The sequence below is a fragment of the Phoca vitulina genome, unplaced genomic scaffold (assembly GCF_004348235.1).
Source record: "Phoca vitulina isolate PV1807 unplaced genomic scaffold, GSC_HSeal_1.0 scaffold4, whole genome shotgun sequence".
NCBI classification, from domain to species: domain Eukaryota; kingdom Metazoa; phylum Chordata; class Mammalia; order Carnivora; family Phocidae; genus Phoca; species Phoca vitulina.
In genome coordinates this window covers 19,615,452-19,637,944 of record NW_022589707.1, presented here as the reverse complement: position 1 = coordinate 19,637,944, position 22,493 = coordinate 19,615,452, and the positions used below count along the sequence as shown (strand labels likewise).

General features: G+C 34.5%; 1 protein-coding gene across 7 annotated transcripts in view; it reads right to left on the bottom strand.

Annotated features, from left to right (window-relative positions):
* Positions 1 to 2,071: 2,071 nt before the first annotated feature.
* Positions 2,072 to 22,493, bottom strand: part of POT1 (protection of telomeres 1) — an 83,402-nt gene continuing 62,980 nt past the window's right edge. For all 7 annotated transcript variants that reach the window (XM_032401645.1, XM_032401647.1, XM_032401644.1 and 4 more), the window contains 7 exons: positions 22,191 to 22,347; positions 19,969 to 20,174; positions 16,194 to 16,329; positions 13,330 to 13,418; positions 11,195 to 11,286; positions 9,376 to 9,481; positions 2,072 to 7,847 (listed from right to left, as the gene is read on the bottom strand). In XM_032401645.1, coding sequence (XP_032257536.1) covers positions 7,735 to 7,847; positions 9,376 to 9,481; positions 11,195 to 11,286; positions 13,330 to 13,418; positions 16,194 to 16,329; positions 19,969 to 20,174; positions 22,191 to 22,347 — 899 coding nt within the window. In that variant the 3' untranslated portion in view covers positions 2,072 to 7,734. The remainder of the gene's footprint in view (positions 7,848 to 9,375; positions 9,482 to 11,194; positions 11,287 to 13,329; positions 13,419 to 16,193; positions 16,330 to 19,968; positions 20,175 to 22,190; positions 22,348 to 22,493) is intronic.

Sequence of the window (22,493 nt, the reverse complement as noted above, 5' to 3'; positions counted from 1 at the left end):
TTGCACACTGTGCTATTTTCAAATTCCTCCATGTGAGAAGCTATCCCCTATTTTAAAGTAAGTATCAGCCTTACTGGCACATAATGATGGATGTTTATCTTGAATTTTTCTTTCTCTTCCTTCTCACAATAAGAATGAGATATTGAGAAAATGGGATTTGAAGTAATAAAACTATCCAAAATGACCATCTCAGCAGAGGATTCTTTGGTCAGTTGGTTCAATGCTATTCACTCCATTCCATTCCCATTTCTGTAGCAGCTTCACTAGATTGGACCTGAAATGACCCAAGTATGTAGCTGTTTCCCTCTGTCACCACTGCAGCTGGGTTTGCTTGGACATTAAGGAATCAGCAAAGTAGAATAAAATAAATCCCAAATCTTCTTTGTAAGAGAGTAGCAGTAAAGAGGATTAGTTTTTGTCACCAAAACTTAGTAATAATATCAAATCCTTTATGAGGGTTTCCTATGTTAAGTGTTTTTCATATATAATTTCATTTCATCTACCATGGACCCCTCCATGGTCTTCTGAGGTGGGCACTATTACTACTCAGTTTTCCAGAGAGGATAACCAACTTGCTGGAGGTCAAAAAGCCAGTGAGAGTGCGGCCAGAGATTTAATCTGTGCAGTCTGGAGCAAGAGCTGAGGGTGACATCCCAGGATCTGATGCTTTGAGAGCTCCTTCCCGAGATGATTAGAATACGAAGCCACGGTTAAGACCCACCGACTGGTCCAGATGCTACATTGAGGTGCTTCAACTCAAACACTTTCAGGATCAGGCAGTTAATATATCTGAAGCAAGCAGATACAGACCCCATCCTCTAACTTCTAGAATGGTACTAAATCTTTTACCTGCCAAGGAATCACCTGGGGAGATTGTTATAAATGCAAATTACTAAACCTCAGCCCCATAAAATCTTTGTTCAGTCTCCATCAAAACTACCTAGGGGTGCCTGGATGGCTCAGTCATTAAGCGTCTGCCTTCGGCTCAGGTCGTAATCCCAGGGTCCTGGGATCGAGCCCCACATCGGGCTCCCTGCTCAACGGGAAACCTGCTTCTCCTTCTCCCACTCCCCCTGCTTGTGTTCCCTCTCTCCCTGTGTCTCTCTCTGTCAAATAAATAAAATCTTAAAAAAAAAAAAACTACCTACATTTTATTTTTAAATGCAAATTTCTGGGTCCATGGTAACCACTGCTCTAAAATCACTTTACATGCTAATACATTCTAGTATTCTCAGATTTTGAGTCTGGGTTCTCAAATAGGAGATGATCATTTTATTCATTTGAGAAATATTTCCTGAGCATCTATTATAAAAAAGGAATGTGTAGGCATTGGGTAAACAGCAGGGAATAAATCCAACTCCTTCCCCAAGGAGTTCATATGCTGCTGGGGAAGGGAAACAGTATGAGCAAATAAATATATGTCACATGAGTAAGTGCAAGGGAGAAAAGTCAGTCAGGGGTAGGCTTTCTGATAGGGTCACATTGCTACAAAGGATGTGAGAGAGTGAACCATGGAACCTGGAAGAGCTCAACAATGTCCAGACTGAAGAAACAACAGAAAAGTACAAAGTCTGTGAAGGGAGAGTTTGCATGGTATGTTGAAAAGACAGAGAGACCAGTGTTTGGACAAGAGAGAGAGAAGAAAAGTAATAGTATATGATGTCGAAGAGGTGGTAAGGAAATGGATCACATTGAGTGCTGAAGGCCAGGTAATCTCAACTCTGTGTGACATTAGAAAACACTGGAAAATGACATTATCTGCCTTATGTTTTAACGGATCAGCCTAGATACTGTATAGAGGATATACTGTGTGGGGAAACTGTAGGAACAGGAAGACCAACTGGGGAGCTATCGCCGTAGTTCAGGCAAAAGAAGATGGTAGCATGACCAGTGGTTAAGAAGTAGTCAAATTCCGGATATATTTTAATGAGTGTACCATGATGATTTTTCAAATGGACTGGATATGGGCCATAAATGAAGAGAGGGATCAAGGATGACTAGATCTAATGTTTTGGCATTTAGAGCTTAGTAAATTTGGTATAGGTAAAATACACTCCCAGCAAGTTCCCAGCCGGGTACCAGTGTGAAGCTTGTTTTATTTATAACTTAAGCAACATCTTCCATGGAGCACTGAAGGCAAAATACAGGAGTACATATCATCCAAATGACTGTGATTCATTAAAACCCATATTCTTCCTGACTTAAAACACTGAAAACAAGACAATTATTTCATTACCAGTAAATAGAGTAGGAAAAGGTAAAAAGAGCTTATTTTCTCAGTGATATTTGTATCAGAAGGGAGTTGATTTTTAATACCAGAAAAATACAAATTTTTCCTGTAGTAATTAATGCTTCTAATAATTCTTGAGTATGTGGAGATATTGGAAACATTTTACATTCATCATTAACAATAAAAACAAAACAAGAAGTACTTCAAATAAGAGCCAAAAGGTGGACAGTCCATGGAAAATTCCCCTGCTCTATTTCTTCCATCTTCAGAGTTTACATCCTACCATTTTGGATCAAATTTCTGCATTTTTAAAAAATACTATTAGTTACATAAAATATTGTTTAGTGTGCCTAATATAAAAATCCACCTTGCTACTCTTTGTCGAGATAAATAAAAGGTTTGTATCTACTAAAGATATAAGAACTTTGTTAATAAGAGCAATGTAACCTGTTGCATTTTTCATGTATAGTTAAGTTTTGTTCAAAGCCTACAGTATCCCTTAGGTTAGGAATAATGAATTGTTTTAATAGTAACTCCCCTATTTGGCTCTTGTCTTCCTGCCCTATTTCGAAAGATTGGGTCCTATGTCTGTCTTTTATTTTAAACCATCTGAAATTCTTTGTGGATACAGATACCGTATGAATAATAAATGAATGTAAATGTATGAGCTGACTTTTAAATACATACCTATTTTGTACTCTGTATTCTTTTTCTTAAGCTCCATTCAAGCTTTGATCATTGTGCAGAAATATTTGTCAATGATTCCAAAATTTAAGTACAAGTTTATTGCTCCTAAACCTAATCTAATGGGAATAAACACACAGGATTTCCTATCTAACCAAATAAAACCACAACTATGCCTATCCACTGCAAGCTATGTTTTCATGTGACTCACAAGTTAATACTTTTGATTTTAAAATGTGTTCTCTTTCCTAATTACTGTTACAGAAGCTTGAGACAAAAAGTCATTTAAAAGGTAGCTAATTTGGTACAAGATTTTAAGTTCTAGAAGGACTCTGCCCTCCAATGGAGGACAAAAATCATTCTGAAGGAATAGGAAAAAAAAAAAAAAAAGGTATATACCAGAGATTCAGGGTTGTATATAAAAATGTACTTGTTTAGAAACTGTAACAATATTTGATGGAATATATTAATAGATGATAAGAAGGCTTTCAATGAACACATGCTCCAAATCTTCAGACTACTGTCAACAGATGAAATGAAAGAAACTTTTCACACAAGTTGAAAACGTCTTAAAAATGTCTTTCTTTGGTAGTTGTGGACTAGGTTGTCAGGTAAATTCTAATATAGTACCCTGCAAAGTGAACTCAAAGCACAGAATAAAAGCAAGCATGTGCATGCACACGTGCACACACATGCACATGCTATACCAATGTGCCTTTATGGCCTAGATTTCAAGGGGAAAAAATAGACAGTCTCTGAACTATCCATGTTTCACCAGCTGGCACATCTGAGGGAGAGCTCCCATATACATTAATGCATTATCCTTATCACTGTAATTGATACCTAACACTGTTCTCAATCCATCATATGCAGTCCTGAATGGAAGGACATTTATCTCCATGTAAGATGACCATCACTTCGAAACCCTAAGTGATCTCAAATTTCTTAAGAGCTTAAATCACAATACTGCAGAGAAAAATAATACATGGTGCTACTGATTCATTCCCTGGCTGCCAAACGAAGATGTGATCTCACATACCTGAGCACACTGCAGACTTCCTGTTTAGTGAGTTCTGATACTATTTCCAAGTACCAGAGGGAAGAGAAGAAAGATTACTAGGCCCAGATTTTACCAGCTGACTAGGTCTTTTTCCTGGAGTGGGAAGGAGGCTTTGACGCCATCCAGAGATCCTGCAGGGCAAACACGGGAAGACATATCTTTATTTCCCCTCTAATGATGTTTTAGAACTTTAGGGTGACTCATCATGGCCATCATAAAGCCTTTTTTGTAATGAAAAGCCTTACAGGAGGCATCCTCCTTTCTTACATTAACATAAATTCTTCTTTTTCTACAATGAGTCCTTTGAAGCATTAAAGAATATTTCAAGACAACTGTGTCATGGCAGAGTCCTAATCTGTACTAGAAGTTGGACAGGTCTTCAAAATTCTCATCACCTAAGAACCTCCAGTAGAAACAATGAAACCAGGTCCCAGGGGCTTCAGATTTATTTAAAGGGAAAATAACACCAGACAAATCAGACTAAAGCAATAATAATAAAATATTATTATGAATAACTATAAGGCGATAAAGTCAACAAAATAGGTAACATGCATACATTCCTATAAAAAATTCCACAACTGTTTACAGTAAGAAATAGAACACTTAAATAGACCAAAAATCAAGATAAAAGTAGAAAGTGAAATAATCAGAGAATTCCCTAAAAAGTTACTTACGCTGAGTAATTACAAACAAGTTTCTCCTTCTATATGTATTGTTATAAAGAACAAGGTCTACTTTATAAAGTGACAAAAGTTGCAGAAATATATTTATAGCATGTTATTTTTAAAAAGTATACATACACATATTTACCCATTCTTAGGGAAAACAGTCCAGAAAATTATACACCAAACTGTTAAAAGTGGTTTCCTCTGGGGTACTAGTTAGAGTAAGAATTAGTTCAACTTCATATACTTTATGCTGTTTCAATTCTTACAAATACATATTACTTTTATTTTAAAAAATTCTGGATAAAAACAAAACTTGGTGAAACACATGGTCAAAATTCAAGACACTGAAAATAATCAGAAGAATCCAGCTATTTCCCCAGATACCAAGGAAAGCTTCCAGAAAGTGTAGAAGAGAATCGGTTGGATTGAGAGTCACAAATAGTGACAAACTCATGCTTTGACTTTGGAAACAGACGAGCACAGCTGGTTAAAGATTCTGGCCCATCTCTGTGACCTGCAAGTAGCTACAGCCCAGGAACTATACGGACTCAGAAACTGTGCAGCCAGTGCCCCATTGCGTGGAGACTGCTTTCTCAGGTAGACAGAGGTGTATTCAGCTTCTTCTATTCCATTCACACCAGCCTCTCTATATTCATTCAGAAACAACTCCCAATGTGCAACACGGCCAGGTATAAAAAAAAAGAAAGGGGGGAGGAGGGGGAATTATGCACTGCATCTCGGCCGGTATAGTTCCCTCAAATAAAGCAGTATAATGGAGTGTAGGGACAGAAAGAGCGTATGAGCAGTGCACTTTTCATTACCGTGTAATCGACTGCCTCAGATTTTCTAAGCTATGCCTTCTCTTCCTCATACAGAACAGGGCAGGGGCTAAAGAGACAATCCAGTAGTATCTAAAGGATGCTACAGAGAATGGAATTTGAGCAAAAGGCTGTACACAAACTACATGCTTAAATTTATGTAATTTTATATCTGACAGGAAGGCTACCATTATTCACATGGACAGTAAAGGGGACATGGCTCAAATCGGGGCACAGTGAATGCCTGTCTACTTGTTGCTCCAGAAACAGAATTCTCCTAGCTTTCCCGGGTCCTGATAAAGGTAAGATGCACACATCATCACTGGATAAACACTATAGGTATTAATAGAACTCTTCTTGTTCAAAGCTGAAAACAAATGAGGACAATGTGAGGGTTTATTTTAAAAAAAGAGAAAAGAGAAATGACCTATCCCAGTACAGATTCATGTGAGGAGTTTTATTTTATCAACTTGGAGACAGCACTGTGACCTGCCGTACCTTCTGACCCCTCCCTTCTAGACTCGGTGCTTCCTGAAGAGAAAATGGCTCTCTGGCCTTCGTATCCCCAGCATACCATCGATACTGAAATCAATCAGTTCATTCACAGGGTTCCTAAAACTTTTCCCTGAAGATGTTTTGAACTAAGAGTTTACACCCAAAACAGCAGCATCAGCCTCTTTTTCTACCATCTCTGACAAGATGGTAATTCAGTGATGGGAGATGGGTAGTTAGGTCTGGGGATGGGCTAATGTACTCAGGAACTAGAATTTGGAATTATTATGAGCAGAGGAAATCGAGTATTTGAACCTTTTTTGCCAATAAAATGTTAAAAGCCTTTTGAGAGTATAAGAAAACGTAACACTGACTCCTCTCATAATCTGTTTCCAATGTTACTTCAAGTACGTAAGGGAGGACGCATTTGCAGAAAACCCCATGCTAGCTTGTTGCCCCAGAATCCTGGCGTGGTGGGCAGTGCAGCCTCTGAACAGATTACCAGAATGCGCGTACTGACTGGCACTTAGTAACCGTGTGAACTGCGTGAAGTCAGCTCACCAAGCCTCAGTTTTATCAGGAAAATGGTTGTTGCGAAACTCAGATATATGTTAAATGCTTTGCACAGTTCCTGTTGTATAGACAGTCTTAAGTATCTGCTATATTGGCATTCCTGCTTTGATTCTTTGCCGCCAATCACGCCTCAACTCAACAAAGGGCAAATAAAGAAAACAGGTGAAATATGTACATTAATTTATTCTTCACTAATACTGAACTAGGCATATGTGTATGTCTTAGTCTCTACCAAATAATATACATACGTCTATACATATATACAAATATATAGAAGTATTTGTATAAAACTGAATATTCATGATTTAAAATTTCACAAACACTGTCAGATAAAAAGCGGACTACTCTTTGAGTTAATATCTCATTCCATGTTCAGTCTGAAATATATATTACGTAAGACTATTAAAAAAGGGTAATGTAAGTCAGTAACATTGTAATAAACCTGACTGCTTTATCAGATCAAGGTGGAATGCAATAACTTCTAATATCATGTAGAGAAACAAGCAATCAAAAGCACACAATTCAGGTCTTAGAAAATGGATTTATCCTAAATTGGTCTATAGCACCGGAAGACAGCAACTCTGCCACATACACCTAAAGTAAACCACTCCTGTTAAGTACGCTGTAGCTCACTCAGAAGAGCACTTCTCCACAAGACTACTTGTTTAAGCAGATCCCTTTGTGCAAAACCAAACCGCTAGCCGTTACATACCTTGCACTCAGTAAAAGCTGAGTGAGTTAACGTAAGGACGTTTTCTAACCCCATACCCATGCTAAAATCATTAACAATGCTGATATAAAAACCAGGGTAGGAAAAGAAGGCCAAGCACAGATGGTGGTGGGCAGATAAATTAGTGGCTGACACATGGAAAAAACAACAAGGAAAGCGATTTTTAGTGTAGGGTACAAGAACAGGTTCCCCGAAAGGGCTGCAAGGGGTAAATGAAGACAGTCCTTCTTTATTCCCCTTTCTCCTTTATGCCCCTAGCCGCCACCATACTGGAAATTTTGAGCAAAAGGAACATTTTTAACTTATTCACAAGAAGGCATTAAGATAACACAATGTTATTTGTGAAAAAAATTTACACTGTGGTTAAAATGAAAGGTAAACTATATAGTTAAACCTTTTACATGTTTTATAACAATCTCACAGAAAATAATGTTTTCTAAAATTACAGTATTTTACATATGCTAAGCTGAGTGACAATATTAGATTACGTCTTCTGCAACTGTGGTGTCAAAAATCTGATAGCAAATGTGCTGCTCTGTTCCACTCGTGACATTGTACGACCTGATGAAGCATTCCAACCACGGATATGCATCTACAAATGAGAAAAAAATGTTACTTAACCATTAAAACTAAACAAATACCTCTGAAATATGTATCTAAGCATAATGCTTAGCTAGAAAAATTAAAATTTAATTTAGCTTGAAAAGTAAATACACTTACCAAATTTAATATTATCTACTCTTCCAAATACACACTGGTTTCTTGTTACTGTTTTGTAACAATCCTAATTTGATTTTTTTTCCAACAGAAAACAATAATTAAATGTAGGGTTTTCCAAATGTTTGACAACAAAGGTAGCAGCCATCTCATTCCCAACTTTTCTTCCTTTTCTTCCTGCTGCTGACCTCCCCAGGTTTTTTTGTTTGTTTTTCTTTTTTTTCTTGGTTGACTGCAAAGAAACCGAACCTGAGGTTCACATCAGCTCAGGCTCTTATACACCTGACTAGCTGAAACTCCCATCAGGTACCAGGCACCGAGTCCAGACAATGTTGGTAGCTGTAGGTGCTATTTCCAAGCTTCGGTCATGACAGCAATAAATCTATTTAATATTTCTAGAAAAGTTTCTTAATGCTTCTTCAAGTTCAAGTTTAAAAGACACTTAATATAGTCAATATTGGCAAGAGTCAAGCAAGACAGGCACTCTCCTCCACTGCTGGTAGAACTATAAATAGGTAAAACATTCTTGAAAAGCAATCTGGCAGCGTGTATCAAAAGCCTACCAAACCCGTGCTTTTTAATGAGATGTTTATTTCAAGAAATCTATCCAAAAGAATTAAAACCAAAATCAAAGCTGCCATCAAATAAAAGTATGTAAGTTAAACCTTGTTACAGATGTATAAAAGCTATCTTTTTGGAATTGTTACAATATTCAAAGACTGACCAGGGGAAAATAAAGTCCAATTAAAAATAACCTAAAAAAATTAAACTGACAGCAGCTAAACCTGCAGCTGGCAAAATTTGTTACTGATGAAAAATTGTTAGAAGAATCAAACTGTCTTACTATGATTGAGGTCTTCAAATTTCAATGTAAGCAGAAATAATGGCCACAAAAGGAAGTCAGTGGCAGTAGATGTAATCGATACGATTTGACCTGAACATCTGGTTGATGAATCAAATGTTATACAGACAACTACAGCTGATAAAAAACAATTAGTAAAATAAAAATGCATAAAACCTGAAACTAGTTAATATTATGATATTAATAATATGAACAGAAATTCATGAATGAATTAAACTGGCTAAATGAAGCCTGTTATAGAAAATGTTTCTTGTCAAAATTTCAAATGTTTGTATGCATAAACAGTATCAAATGTCCTTGTGATCAAAACTGCCTCCCCTTTATTATATTTCAAAAAATTTAAAAATCTTTTCATTTCAGGAACTATGATTCTTAACTATTTTCTCCCTGCCACTGTCTTCATCAAAAGGCAGATCAGAAAATAATTTATTTAGATTCAGACTTCAAAGTTTTCATACCTCTAAGTCTACAGATTAGATACATGTTAAATACTGTTTCAAGAAAAAGAATGATGAGATTGTTAAACAATATTATTGCCTACCAATTTTTATTCCTGAAGGACAAAACATATCCAAGATCATATCCATACTCTGCTGAAGGCCATCATTGATTAGGATTTCTGATGCTGGGATCTGGAAGAATTTGTCCTTAAAAAAAATTATAGAAGAAAAAAGGAAATTAATCTTTTTTTTTTTTTAAAGATTTTATTTATTTGAGAAAGAGAGAGAGAGCACTACCAGGGGTAGGGGGGAGGGAGGGGGAGGGGGTGAGGCAGACTCCCCACTAAGCAGGGAGCCCAACAACAGGCTCGATCCCAGGACCCTGAGATCATGACTTGAGCCGAAGGCAGATACTCAACTGACTGAGCCACCCAGGTGCCCCAGAAGTTGATCTTCTTTTTAAAGTCATAATTAATATGAAAAGTATTTCAATATTATCTAATTAAAATAATCTAGACTATTTTATTCTATCAAGATTGTAGAATTCAGAGTTCTAGTCTGAACTCTTAAAATCTGATTTACTACTTTAATCTAAAAACAGTATTGAGATATACATATAAAAAATCCAATTAACTGCTCTGACTTAATGATAGTAAGAATAATCGTATTTAGAAAAGAGTGAGGTCTATCATTCTCTTTGTGTATAGGAAAAAATCTAGTGTTAAGTTTAGAAGAGTGTAACATATTGTTGTACATTTATTTATTTTTCTTTCCTCTATCAGTTTATACTATACTTTCTTGAAAGAAGGGACTTTGTTTGCTTTGTTCACTGCTATAACCCCATCATATACAACAGTACCTAGCACACAGCAGGTGCTCATTAAATATTTATTCGATAAATGGACAAATGAATTGTTTAGGTGGGAGGAAAAATTCTCTCAACCTTACCCCAGATTGTTTCCCAATGTGTGCAGTAAAAAAATTCGACCTTACCACTAACAGAAATCTGGCATCTGCCCTTGGCTTCTGGAAATAATCTTTAAGCCCTTCGAATACGCCTGTTAGGAATGTCCTTGTTTGTCACACTAGAGATATAGGGTGCGGAGGTTGGGGAATGTGATATTAGCTTGATCTTCAGAGGGGCTGAAAACTGAGATCAGCCATATGGGCTGTCAACCACGACTACATGACAGAGCCCCAGTGAAAACTCTAGACACTAAGGCTCAGTGAGGCCTCCCTGGCTCTCAATACACAATACACGTGTACGGTGACACATCATTATCAGGCTGGTAATACTGTCTGCTACTCCATGGGAAGAGGACAACTGGATGCTCCATGTGTGGAACTTCCTGGACTCTGCCCTATGCAGCTCTTCCCTTGGATGATTTTGATTTGTATCCTTTAGGTGTAACAAACCATAATAGCATTTATAACTGATAGGAAGTTACTGGGAGTCTTTCTAGTGGATTATCAAAACTTAAGGGTGGTCCTGAGAACCCCCAAACTTGGAACTGTTGTTAGAAATGAGGGAGGTTTATGGATAGCTCCCTAGCTTCACACAATATAACCACCGACCTTCCAAAGTAATTTAGTTCCCTTTAATATGGAAATGTGGAGACTTCAAAAACCTAGTGAAATGCTGCTAGACAGAAGGTGTGCTCATACCTCTGCCTTTGGCTCCTGGAGCAAAACTGAAGAGTCTCTCCTCAAATTCCTATTCTTCAATTTATCATTACATGGATATTAAATTTAGAGTCAAATCAAAACAGCATAAATATACAGACACCTTAATTTATGTGCTTGCATTTTATTTTTTTAAGTTGTCTTAAATCCTCTCAGTAATAAAGTAGGAATGAATAAATACATTAAAATTAAAAAAATATTTTACTTAGAAATATCTACACTACCTCTGTTACTTACAGAATCCATGAGATAAGCTTCCAATACTCCTGTTCCATCATCAAGAGTAAATGTCATTACAAACACATGTTGAAGGGGTACAATACCCAATACTAGCGAAGGGAAAAAAGATCAAACCATATGAATCTTCTATTCCACAAAATCAAAGTAAAGTAAAAATTGTTGTATGATATTGTTAGTTTTGTTTATTAAAATAATTTAAGATAAACAACTTATATATATGCCTTTTGCTCTCCAATAACAATATATATTAAACTCATTTAGCAGATTCATTTTAGAACATTACACTATACCTATATAGGAGCAATGACTCATGAGCATTGATGAAATATTAATATAATGTATCTTTAAAATGAGTTGATAACTTGATAGAAAACATAAAAACTGATTCATGTACTACAATTCATTGCATGTTAGCCTCATAAAAGACAAAATTAAAATACCAGAATGTTCTAAAAAAATTTGATTTTGTAACATCTCTCCCCTTTGTATTATAAAATATAGGGATCACTTATTTTTTAAGATATCATCTAGTTGAATGGACAAAAATGTCAGAAGATGGGATTTCATGATTTGATAAGATGAGGAAGAAGAAATTAAAGAGATATTAAATGATATGAAAATTCATAGGTTAAAATGGTACTTTGTGTTTGGAAATGGGAGACATTTAATATGTTTATAAAATGAAATACTGTCTTTCATTTGTGGAATCCATATTTAAAAGGATTAATTAAGGGACAAGTAAGAAGAATAAATCAGAGTACAGAGAAATGAATTAGGGCATACAGACATGACAAAAATTGTTAATACAGAGGACTTGATTTGTAGGATTCTAAAGGTCTCCATAGGTTAAAACTGAGCTAATACCAAGAAGGGTGAATGTAAAATCTACCCTGAGGGACCACACACACAAAGAATTGCATTAAGAATGGGATGGGGAGACCACGCTGGAAAGCAGGGAGCTCAAATGAAAGGAACCTGGAATTTCACTGGACCACAAACAAAATATGAGATAGCAGTATCATACAGTTAGATTGCAAAGAAAAAAAAAAACAAAACCAAGTATACAAATAAATATTGATACAATAAAATTTTCAGGCTAGTAGAAGCAAAGTGTCCAATTTTATTTTATTTTTTTTTTATTTTTTTTAAGATTTTATTTATTTATTCATGAGAGACAGAGAGAGAGAGAGAGACAGAGGCAGAGGGAGAAGCAGGCTCCCCGCGGAGCAGGGAGCCCGATGCGGGACTCGATCCCAGGACCCTGGGATCACGACCTGAGCCGAAGGCAGACGCTTAACCGACTGAGCCACCCAGGCGTCCCAACAAAGTGTCCAATTTTAGAGAAATAAAGGTTTTCTTTATATTCTGAACTGGCCAACTTTTGCGGCCCTATTTGCAGCTTTTAATGCCAAACTTTGAGAACATTGGTAAAATGAAATGTTTACGAAGGAGGAAAACAAAATAGTAGGGAATGTGGGAAAATACCAAATGAAGTGAGGGTGCCTAGTTGGAAAAATAAAGACTCAGTGAAGGTTTGACAGATACCTTCAAATGTGCAAAGCCTGTTAATCTTACAGAAGGCATGTATTCTAATTCTAGTGGACAGAATGTGGTCCGTAGTTTTGCTTCACTAACAACTACTTAAAAATTAAGGGGTATGTTGCCTTGCAATGTAATGAGTCCCCTGTCAATGACAGAGTTTTAAGCCAATGCTGGATGATCACAGTTAAAGAATATGATATAAAAAGTTTCTTAATATTCCAGCTAAAGATGTGTAGTGGGTAAAGAGCTGTAACAGCCATCTCTAAAACTGTTTTTAATACAAAAATACTGTGAACTGGAGGGATTTTTCAGAATCTGTATTTATGATTAATAATCAATACTAAAACAAATTATTGAACATTAAATTGTAATGATTAAAGATACTGGCAAATCCTGGAAGCAAGTTTTCAAACATTTTAAACTTCACTTTATACTTTTATTATAATCACCGTGAACGGTTTTGTTTAAGTAAAGTTTAAACTTTAGCTCAGTCTTTGCTCTGGTTTTACAATATCAACAACTGAAATAGAATCAGTGAGGTCACCTTATATGAACACAGTTATAGTTGCAGGACACAGAAATTTGCTAACCTTCTGCCACAGAAGAAGGAATCCATGGTGTTTTATCAACCAGGGAATTTAGAGTTTTTATTGGTCTCAAAGTAGAACACTGTTTACATCTGAAATTAATGACAGAAAAAAACCATAGGCATTTAAAAATAATTATTATAACATTTAATTATAACTTATCTTCGCTGTTCAAACATGCACAGTTTGAAGTTAATTATTAAACAACAGTGTTGCACCTTTCATATTGTAATGCACATATTACAAGCAGAATTGTAAAAAAAATAAGCTTTTTACAACAGAAGCAATCAAAAAGATAGTATGGTTCAGAATAAACAACTAAGTTGAGAACAAGAGAGAGGGTCCAAATTCACATTGTTAATTAATTTGGCTGATTTTGTTGGCAAAACGAAAAAGTTGAAAGAGACATCTCTGAGGACTCTTTCATTTGATGGCTCTGTGATAACAGCTAAGGTCTTAAGTAAATATAACCAATAGGAGAAAACTATTCTCAATAAGGAAGTCGGTACTAGCAAGACTTTGAATAATATATTCAGTGAACACATATTTAGAGGTTCACAGTTTATAATGCCTAATACTATACTTATCTTTTGTAATATAAGTCAATCTGAAACTATAAAATATACTAAAAATGCACATTATTTAGTATAGGTATTTTGATTTATATACAAACATACTTTAAGTACAAGTAATTATTTTTTATATCATCATAAGATTAGATGTTGATAAGAAAATATACTTGAATAAAAATATAAAAATCAATATCCAAAAGGTTCATGCAGACTCCTTTTCATTTCTAATCTGGCAAAAAACAGAGGGTCCCTATATTAAATATTCTCCTCTTCCACCCTTCAAATACATAGATATTTCTTCTTTAACAGAAAAAGGCAATGCAATGAAGACATATTATTTCCTTAAAAACAGGCTGTGATATTAACTCTAGACATTGATAAAGCAAGTATGCAAGCTAAAAATTAAGTATACAAATTAAAATATAAGGGTAACAAGTAAAAATTAAGTACAGAATTCATTACTTCCAAATCAGTAAAAGTGGGAAAAGGGGAAAATTAAAAACATTTTTATAAATGAATCCAATAGAAGACTAGAGGAAAAAAAAAGCTAAATAATAACAAAAAAAGGGGAAAGAGTAGAAGTGTGAGTGCAGAACAACATAAAACATAGAAATAAAACCTAAATATATCAGTAATTAACATATTTTAAACTCATCTATTAAAAAACTAAAATCTAGTCCTAATTATTTATTTATGAGACTTCCTAAAATGTAACAACAAAGAAACATGAAAGCAAACCATCAAGAGCCTCAAAATATACAAAGCAAATACTGACAGAATAAAAGATCACAAACATACCACTACAGAGGACATTAAGCACACTCTCTAAGTGATTAAACAGACAAAGTTACAAAGGAAACAGAAGTTTTGAATATGATTAACAAGCTTGTCTAATGGACATAACTAAACACTATTAAACATTAAACACAGCTATTAAAGAATACATGTTCTTTTTAAAATATAGGCAATATATACAAAATCTGAACAAACATTTTGGGATAAAGCAAAGCTAAATGAATCTCAAAGAATCATTATGATATATATCAAGCTATTTGGCTAAAAAGTAATCTAATTAAAATACAAAAAAAATATAGAACCTAAAATGCGTCTGTGAAAACTTTAAAACACAATTAAATAATTCATGGGCCTAAGAAGAAATCATAATGAGAATTAGGAAACATTTAGAAGAGAATAAAAAAAAAAAGAACAAACACCACTACCTATCAAATCCTGGGTTAAAGCTATGGCCATTTTCTCAGGGGAAATATTATGGGCTTAAATGTAAATATTAAAAAATATACAAAAAATTAATAAGTGAGATAAGCATTCAATTAAAAAGGTTTGAAAAAGAAAAACCAAAGAAACCTAAAAAAAGTAAGTGCAGAAAATAAAGATAAAAAAAGAAAAGCCAAGGAAACCTAAAAAAAGTAAATGCAGAAAATAAAGATATGAACAATAATATAACAATAGCGAGTATCAGAACAAATCTAGTTGCTTTGGCAAAAAAGGTAAAAAAAAAAAAAAAAGGTGCAAATAATATTAAGTGGATTCATGAACAAAGTGGAGATTTAAAAATCATCAAAAGTACTATAAACACATTTTATGTCAATAAATTTAAATTTACATAAGAGATGAAAACTTTCCTAAAAAAAAATTCATTAATAAAATAGATTCAAGAAATAAAAAACCGGAAGAGATGTATAACTGTTAAAGAAACTGAAGCATTAGTTTAAATTCTGTAAAAAGGATCAGGTCCAGAAATCTTGAGTAAAGTAACTAAAACCTAAGTAAGCAAAATCTTTAAGATTTCACAAGCATTTTGATAAATATAATCATATTACTATTTTAAAAATTTGTAAAATAAAAGAAACCATAAAGTTAAAAAAGTACAAGAGAGACTACAAATTTCTTGAAATGCATGCCTGTTTCTAGCTCCTAATATATTCTGATTATCTTCCAATTCCTCAGTGCCAACTACTCCGTAACTTCCTGGCACAGAAACTTTGGAATTCAATCACTTAACTTTTATGAGGATACAGCTCTGAACCTTTCTCTGTACTATTATCTAAATCTTTATGAAAGAAAACAAACGAATATTAGCCCCTGGGTTAGCCTTATACTTAGCACATTGTAGGTAGTCGATACATATGCTACCAAAAGAATAAATATATACGACAAAAATCTAGTACATATAAATTGGTATCCATTGACTATATAGCAACTACTAGGATAAAATAATAAAAATTACTGCCATGCAGTTTTTAATTCCCCAAATTCCCAGATTTGAAAGCATACCCATAGTGATGTATTTTTCCTTGTATAAGGAATGGTGCTGAAAGATCAAGGACTTCCAAGTCTTCATGGCCAGATCTCACAGGAATTACACTATGAAACTTGTTTGCGAGTTTGTAGATTTCACCGAGTGTACCTCCTATTAACAAAGAATAAATAAATCCTTCAAGTAGTACAAATATAATGAAGGCAATTTCGAGTGTCTATTAAGTAACACATGACGTATAGTAAAAGACTAAGGGGACTGAAAGAAAAAGACAATGAAGGCATGAATTTAGATGATTAATACATTTATACATTTATTGTAAAATATAATAATTTGTAAAGTTAGTATCCTGCCCTGATTTAAGAAACCACTGCACAAAAATGCTGAGACTTGAGCAAAATACAAGGCTTGTGAAATTTTAACCATTTTCCTAAATTTTTATACAAATTGCTCTTTTATGCCAGAACACTTTGGTTAAGTATTCAAAAGAAAATAAAATTGAGAGCCAAAGTATAACAGGATTCTCATTATTAAATTTGCTATACACACTAATAATGTCTAGGTAAATGTAGTCTTGAGTTTGAAATAAATCTTTTAAACTTTCAGGTCAACTTTATATTTAAATACAGATGCAAGGGGGCGCCTGGGTGGCTCAGTCGTTAAGCGTCTGCCTTCAGCTCAGGTCATGATCCCAGGGTCATGGGATCAAGCCCCACATCGGGCTCCCTGCTCAGTGGGAAGCCTGCTTCTCCCTCTCCCACTCCCCCTGCTTGTGTTCCTGCCCTCGCTATCTCTCTCTGTGAAATAAATACAGATGCAAACAGTTCAGATAATAATAATTCATGTATAGTGTTTGTTCGTTTTTCCTGAAAAATCCTCAATACTTCCAATTCTATGACAAAGTGGCCATTAAAAGCCGTCATGTGGGCTGAGAAGAAAGAGGATGCCCAGTGGTGCACTACTACCAGAAGGCAGTACTCTCTCTAATCACTCAAACCTACTGGTACCTTTTCTGGTGTATTTTTCACCTAGATTGATAATTCTTCCTCTCCAAGGAAAGAGAGTACGACTTATAAAAATACTTTCGTGTACTTCCTAAAATTTGTAATGTTAAACTCAATTGTGAGGGGGAGCACTTCCAGCAAAGCAGAGTAAGGACTTCCAAAAATACACTGCTCCATAAAAGGAAAAAGAACATTGGCCAAAACTGTCAAATTTGTTTTCGGAACTCTAGAAATTAACCAAAGTCTTGAAACAATCCAAGGAGTATTTATTCAGAAAAAGGAGATAAATCTTGGTAAGGACAGCAACTTGCCCGGGTCCCGTTCCTCTTTGCACAACTTTGTGGAAACCACAGTTCTGCCATGTCATACTGCAGTTAGATCCTAGCTCTGATTAAGGTTATAATACTCAGAAATTTGATAAAATAAAAATAGCTTGCATTTTGATGGAACACTTTTAAATTTTAAAGTGCTTTCAGATATATTTTCATTGACTTTCATTAAAAAGTGTTATTACTCTGGATATACTTATTTACTTAATATATATTTAATGAGAACCAGCTGCATGCCTGTTGTCCTACCCTAGATGCTGAAGATATAGAGATTAAAATAAACATGTATCCTGCGCTTTAGGGCAGTTACATTCTAATAAGCAAACAAATCTATAAACAGACAGATATAATGCAAATATAATACAAGAAGAAAAGTGATCTACTGAAAGTTCATATACTATGCAATAAGAACCACTCAAATCTGCCTGGTGAATCAGAAGACTGCTTTGTATGTGTAGATGCTCATTAAGTATTTCACATGAATTGCTGAGTAACAGGAATTACTGAGTTACTTCTCAACATGTACTAGAGCAAAAATTCTCAGAACAGCAATGGAATGGCAAAGAGGCACCGAGAAATATCCTGGGTTTAGGGTAGATATTTCTGCCACCAGTTTGATATGGCTGGAGGGTGGAATGAGAATTGAGAAATCGTAGATGAGATTGAAAGTTTGTGGGATGGGGGCGCCTGGGTGGCTCAGTTGGTTAAGCAACTGCCTTCGGCTCAGGTCATGATCCTGGAGTCCCTGGATCGAGTCCCGCATCGGGCTCCCTGCTCGGCAGGGAGTCTGCTTCTCCCTCTGACCCTCCCCCCGCTCATGTGCTCTCTCTCATTCTCTCTTTCTCAAATAAATAAATAAAATCTTTAAAAAAAAAAAAAAAAAAAAGAAAGTTTGTGGGATGAGTGGTAATTAAAGATAGGATCAGGAGCTAAAGGTACTTCTTCAAGCTTCTTTTGAACCCTTAAGTTTAACTTGATTGACTTCATCACAGAATTGTGGGAGGCTGTGTAACATAGGAGAACCCTATGTTATACTTGATATCCTCTTAGCTGGCCCTACAAGGACAGTTCTTACAGAACCTGATAGGTCCAGGGCTTTATTTTATTTTTAGAGCACACAAATAGTCTTACTCCATTTTTTGTGTGTGCATGTGTCTGTGTGTTTTGTTTTTATATCTATTTCCTGGTAGGGTTTAAAATATTGCTAATGGAATAAGATACCACATTTCACTCACCAAGGTGGACAAATTTTCTTAAGTGCTAGTATATGATGATGAGGTTGGGGGAACAGATAATCTCATATGCTACTAAAGCATATGAATACTATGACAGCTTTATTGGAAAGTAATTGGGCAACATTTACTTAATTCCTTGTGCCCCCCTAATTACACTTCATCCAGAGGGAAGATAAAGTTCACTGTAGAGTTACTATGTCAAAAAAAACAGGGAACAATTCAGTTCCACTTCTACCTGTACTGGGAAAGACCTACAACTTCTCTATGATTCAGTTTTCTCATGTATAAAAAACAGCTTATAATAGTACTAACTGAATAGGATTATTGTAATTAAATACATAGAAATGAAAATCATTTCTGGTAATCCATAAATATGTTAAAATAAAAGATGTTCATGAAAATAATACCAATGGTAATATTCATGTGTATTCATATATATATGTGTGTATATATATACACACACATACACTAAAACAATTACATATTACTTTTATAAACAGAAAAATGTGAGTAATAAAAATGATCATAATCCACTGTAATAAAGATCAGTTCATTTATAAAATGAAACTAAAGATTTCTCTGCAAATTAAAGATGATGTTCTACTTTTATTATGGAATGTTCTCAAGGAAGAAAAGTCTCAAGGAAAATAATGAAACTTTAAATTTGGCATGGGAAAAAATATGTGGTATATATATGTGATAAACATCAGATTAAAATTAGACAAAAGTGGAAAGGAAATGCAAAAATAAATATGACTCAGTTTCATTCTTTTAAGACATATGTCGAGTTATCTTCACTTGTTTCAAGGGTCCCTTCCTTGACTTACATATCAATAGATGACTTTCATTCTACTTTTATGGAACAACAGTGACATCCAGAGGCCAAAACAGCAGCAACTGCACCTAACCAGCATCGTCTTGATTAATACTCAGCTCCACAATGAGCCTGAATCTCATTAAGATTATATCCAAAAAGATGGACAAATGCAAACACTTGAGTTCAATGTATAACTTCAAAATGTCATTCAGATTAATTTATGTATGTGTATATGTATATATTTAAATCTACCCGTTATATATAATATATTCCATTTTACGGAAGTTAAAATAACATTTGACTTTATATGTCCTAGGTTGCCCCTAAAATACATTTAACAATCATTAATCAGAGAAAGACATAAGCAAAAGCTGTATTCTAGTAAAACAGTAACTAAAATACTTTACCTTCTATCAAAATCAGACAGTCACTTGAAAGTGGAAGAATACCATTATTTTTTACAAAATGAACAGTAACTTTTCGTTCTCCTTGATCTGTAGTGGTCCACATTTTCGAATCATATAATGATGTATTTTGTAGTTTGATATCTGGGGTTTTACTTGCACCCTCTTGTAAAATTGTATCCAAATCACCCTCATGTGGAACTTCTTGCCTAAAATCATTGACAATGAAATACAAAACAATTGGTATAAGCTTAGAAAATCAAATTTAACAAATTATCCAATTTAAAAAAATTGTTTATATGCTGATGAGCCAGCTACTTATTTTAAAATATGGAGACAGTTCACTTTGCAGATTAAATGACTCTTATTCAACAAAAAAGGTATTTGATGATACTTCATGACTAAGTAGATCCATACCATAATTACATTAACTGCCAGGAATTTCCTTATCTGGTTTTGTGATACCAAGGATCTTATAACTATTTCTAGCACCAATTAATTCTCCTCTTGTATAGAATGTTAAACTTCTCTGTGGGGAAAAAAAGACAGCTGCCCATTCAATATCTACTTACCACCTAAGTAATTCCCCTTTCATAGGGGACCTACTTTACAAATCAACATTCTCTTCGATTACTTTTAACTTAGAATAATAATTTTAAAAAGTCACCTGGTAAAGTATGTATGCAATAGAAATGGCATGATCTGGAATCAAAAGGTCTATGTCCTTATCCTGGTTCTGTCCCCAACCAGCTGGTGTAACTTTAGGTAATACCTCTTAACCCTTCTCAGATGATTTTATTTGTTTAAAAAAATGCTCAGAGAGGATGGCTTTGTTTGGCAAAGCTATATGACTTTAGAGAATTTGACAAACTGTAATTTAATAATACTTCAGCAAGTACCTGATATCTGTCTTTATATTTTAATTCCAACTACCATTTTAAGCTCAAATGTGTAGCAGATGGTCCCCCATTTTATTTAAGGTTTGATGATCAAAAATCTCTACAAACAGTACCATACTTAGATTTTGGAGGGGAAAATATACATACATTAGTATTAGTGTAGACAGATGTGCACACACAAGTAAGTACTTTAAAATGGAAATGTACTTTATTTACACATTATATATTTAGAGGAAAGACAAATTGTATAAAAAAGGAAAAGAGATTAAAAATAATTTCAGAATGTCTTGAGCTAATAAGTACATATTCATTCTAATGTCTTATAAATTTATTTATATATATAATAATTGATGTTTGGAATAAAGTCTGATGCACTGAGAATTCTCAATGATTAATAAAAATTTAAATTATATTTAACATATTATAAGACAGAAGTTTGCCAACAAGGCTTTCTCTATCACTTAGAAATTTCATCCAGGGGCACCTGGGTGGTTCAGATGGTTAGGCATCTGCCATCGGCTCAGGTCGTGATCTCCAGGTCGTGGGATCGAGCCGCACATCGGGCTCCCAGCTCAGCGGGGAGTCTGCTTCTCCCTCTCCCCCTGTGTGTGCTCTCTCTGCCTCTCTCTCTCTCTCTCAAATAAATAAAATCTTAAAAAAAAAAAAATTTCATCTAAGCAGAATTCTCTATTTAAAAATTTTAGTTATTAAAGGTTTATTTTTAAGAAGTTTTTTTGTGAAGAGAAAGTCTCCCCATATATATATATATATATTTTAAGATTTTATTTATTTACTTGAGAGAGAGAGAGAGAGGGAGAAGCAGACACCCCCACTGAGCAGAGCCCAACACAGGACTCGATCCCAAGACCCTGAGATCATGACCTGAGCCGAAGGCAGACACTTAACAGACTGAGCCACCCAGGCGTCCCTCCTCAAATATTTTTATAGTTTATTATTTGTTTGCATGTATCAGAGCTACTAAATTGAATTTCAGATTGCAAAAAAGCACCTACTTATCATTATTAAGAAATATCAGAACGACTTACTAAGATTTTAGTATTTTCTCTTAAAAACGTTACCACTGGAGCACTGGGTGTTATACGCAAACAATGAATCATGGAACACTACATCAAAAATTAATGATGTAATGTATGGTGATTAACATAATAAAACAAAAAAAAACAAAAAAAAGTTACCACTGTTTCAAAATACAATACACAAAGTCATAATTTACTCATTGCCAGGACTTAAACTGATATATATGAAAATGTATATTCATAAACATTATGAAATAGAAACTTCCATTTTCTTATGGAAAATACTTACAGTGCATGACATTTAGGACAATGAAGTTTAATAGACTGAGAGAGTATTCTGGGCTTATATGACCTTAATTTTGCTCGAATACGATACTGTTGAGGAGCGTTTTGTTTCAAAATAGCACATATTGGGGTTTTCTCCAAATATTGATGATCTGTAAGTACTAAAAAGAATTTTTAATTAGAATAATCTACAAGAATAAGAATATTCATAATATAAACTCCCCAAACCAGATACAGAATTGAATTATTTAAAGTTATATTGTCAGCTTTGTTAATATTTTGCCACATTTATCATCATCATGTCTTT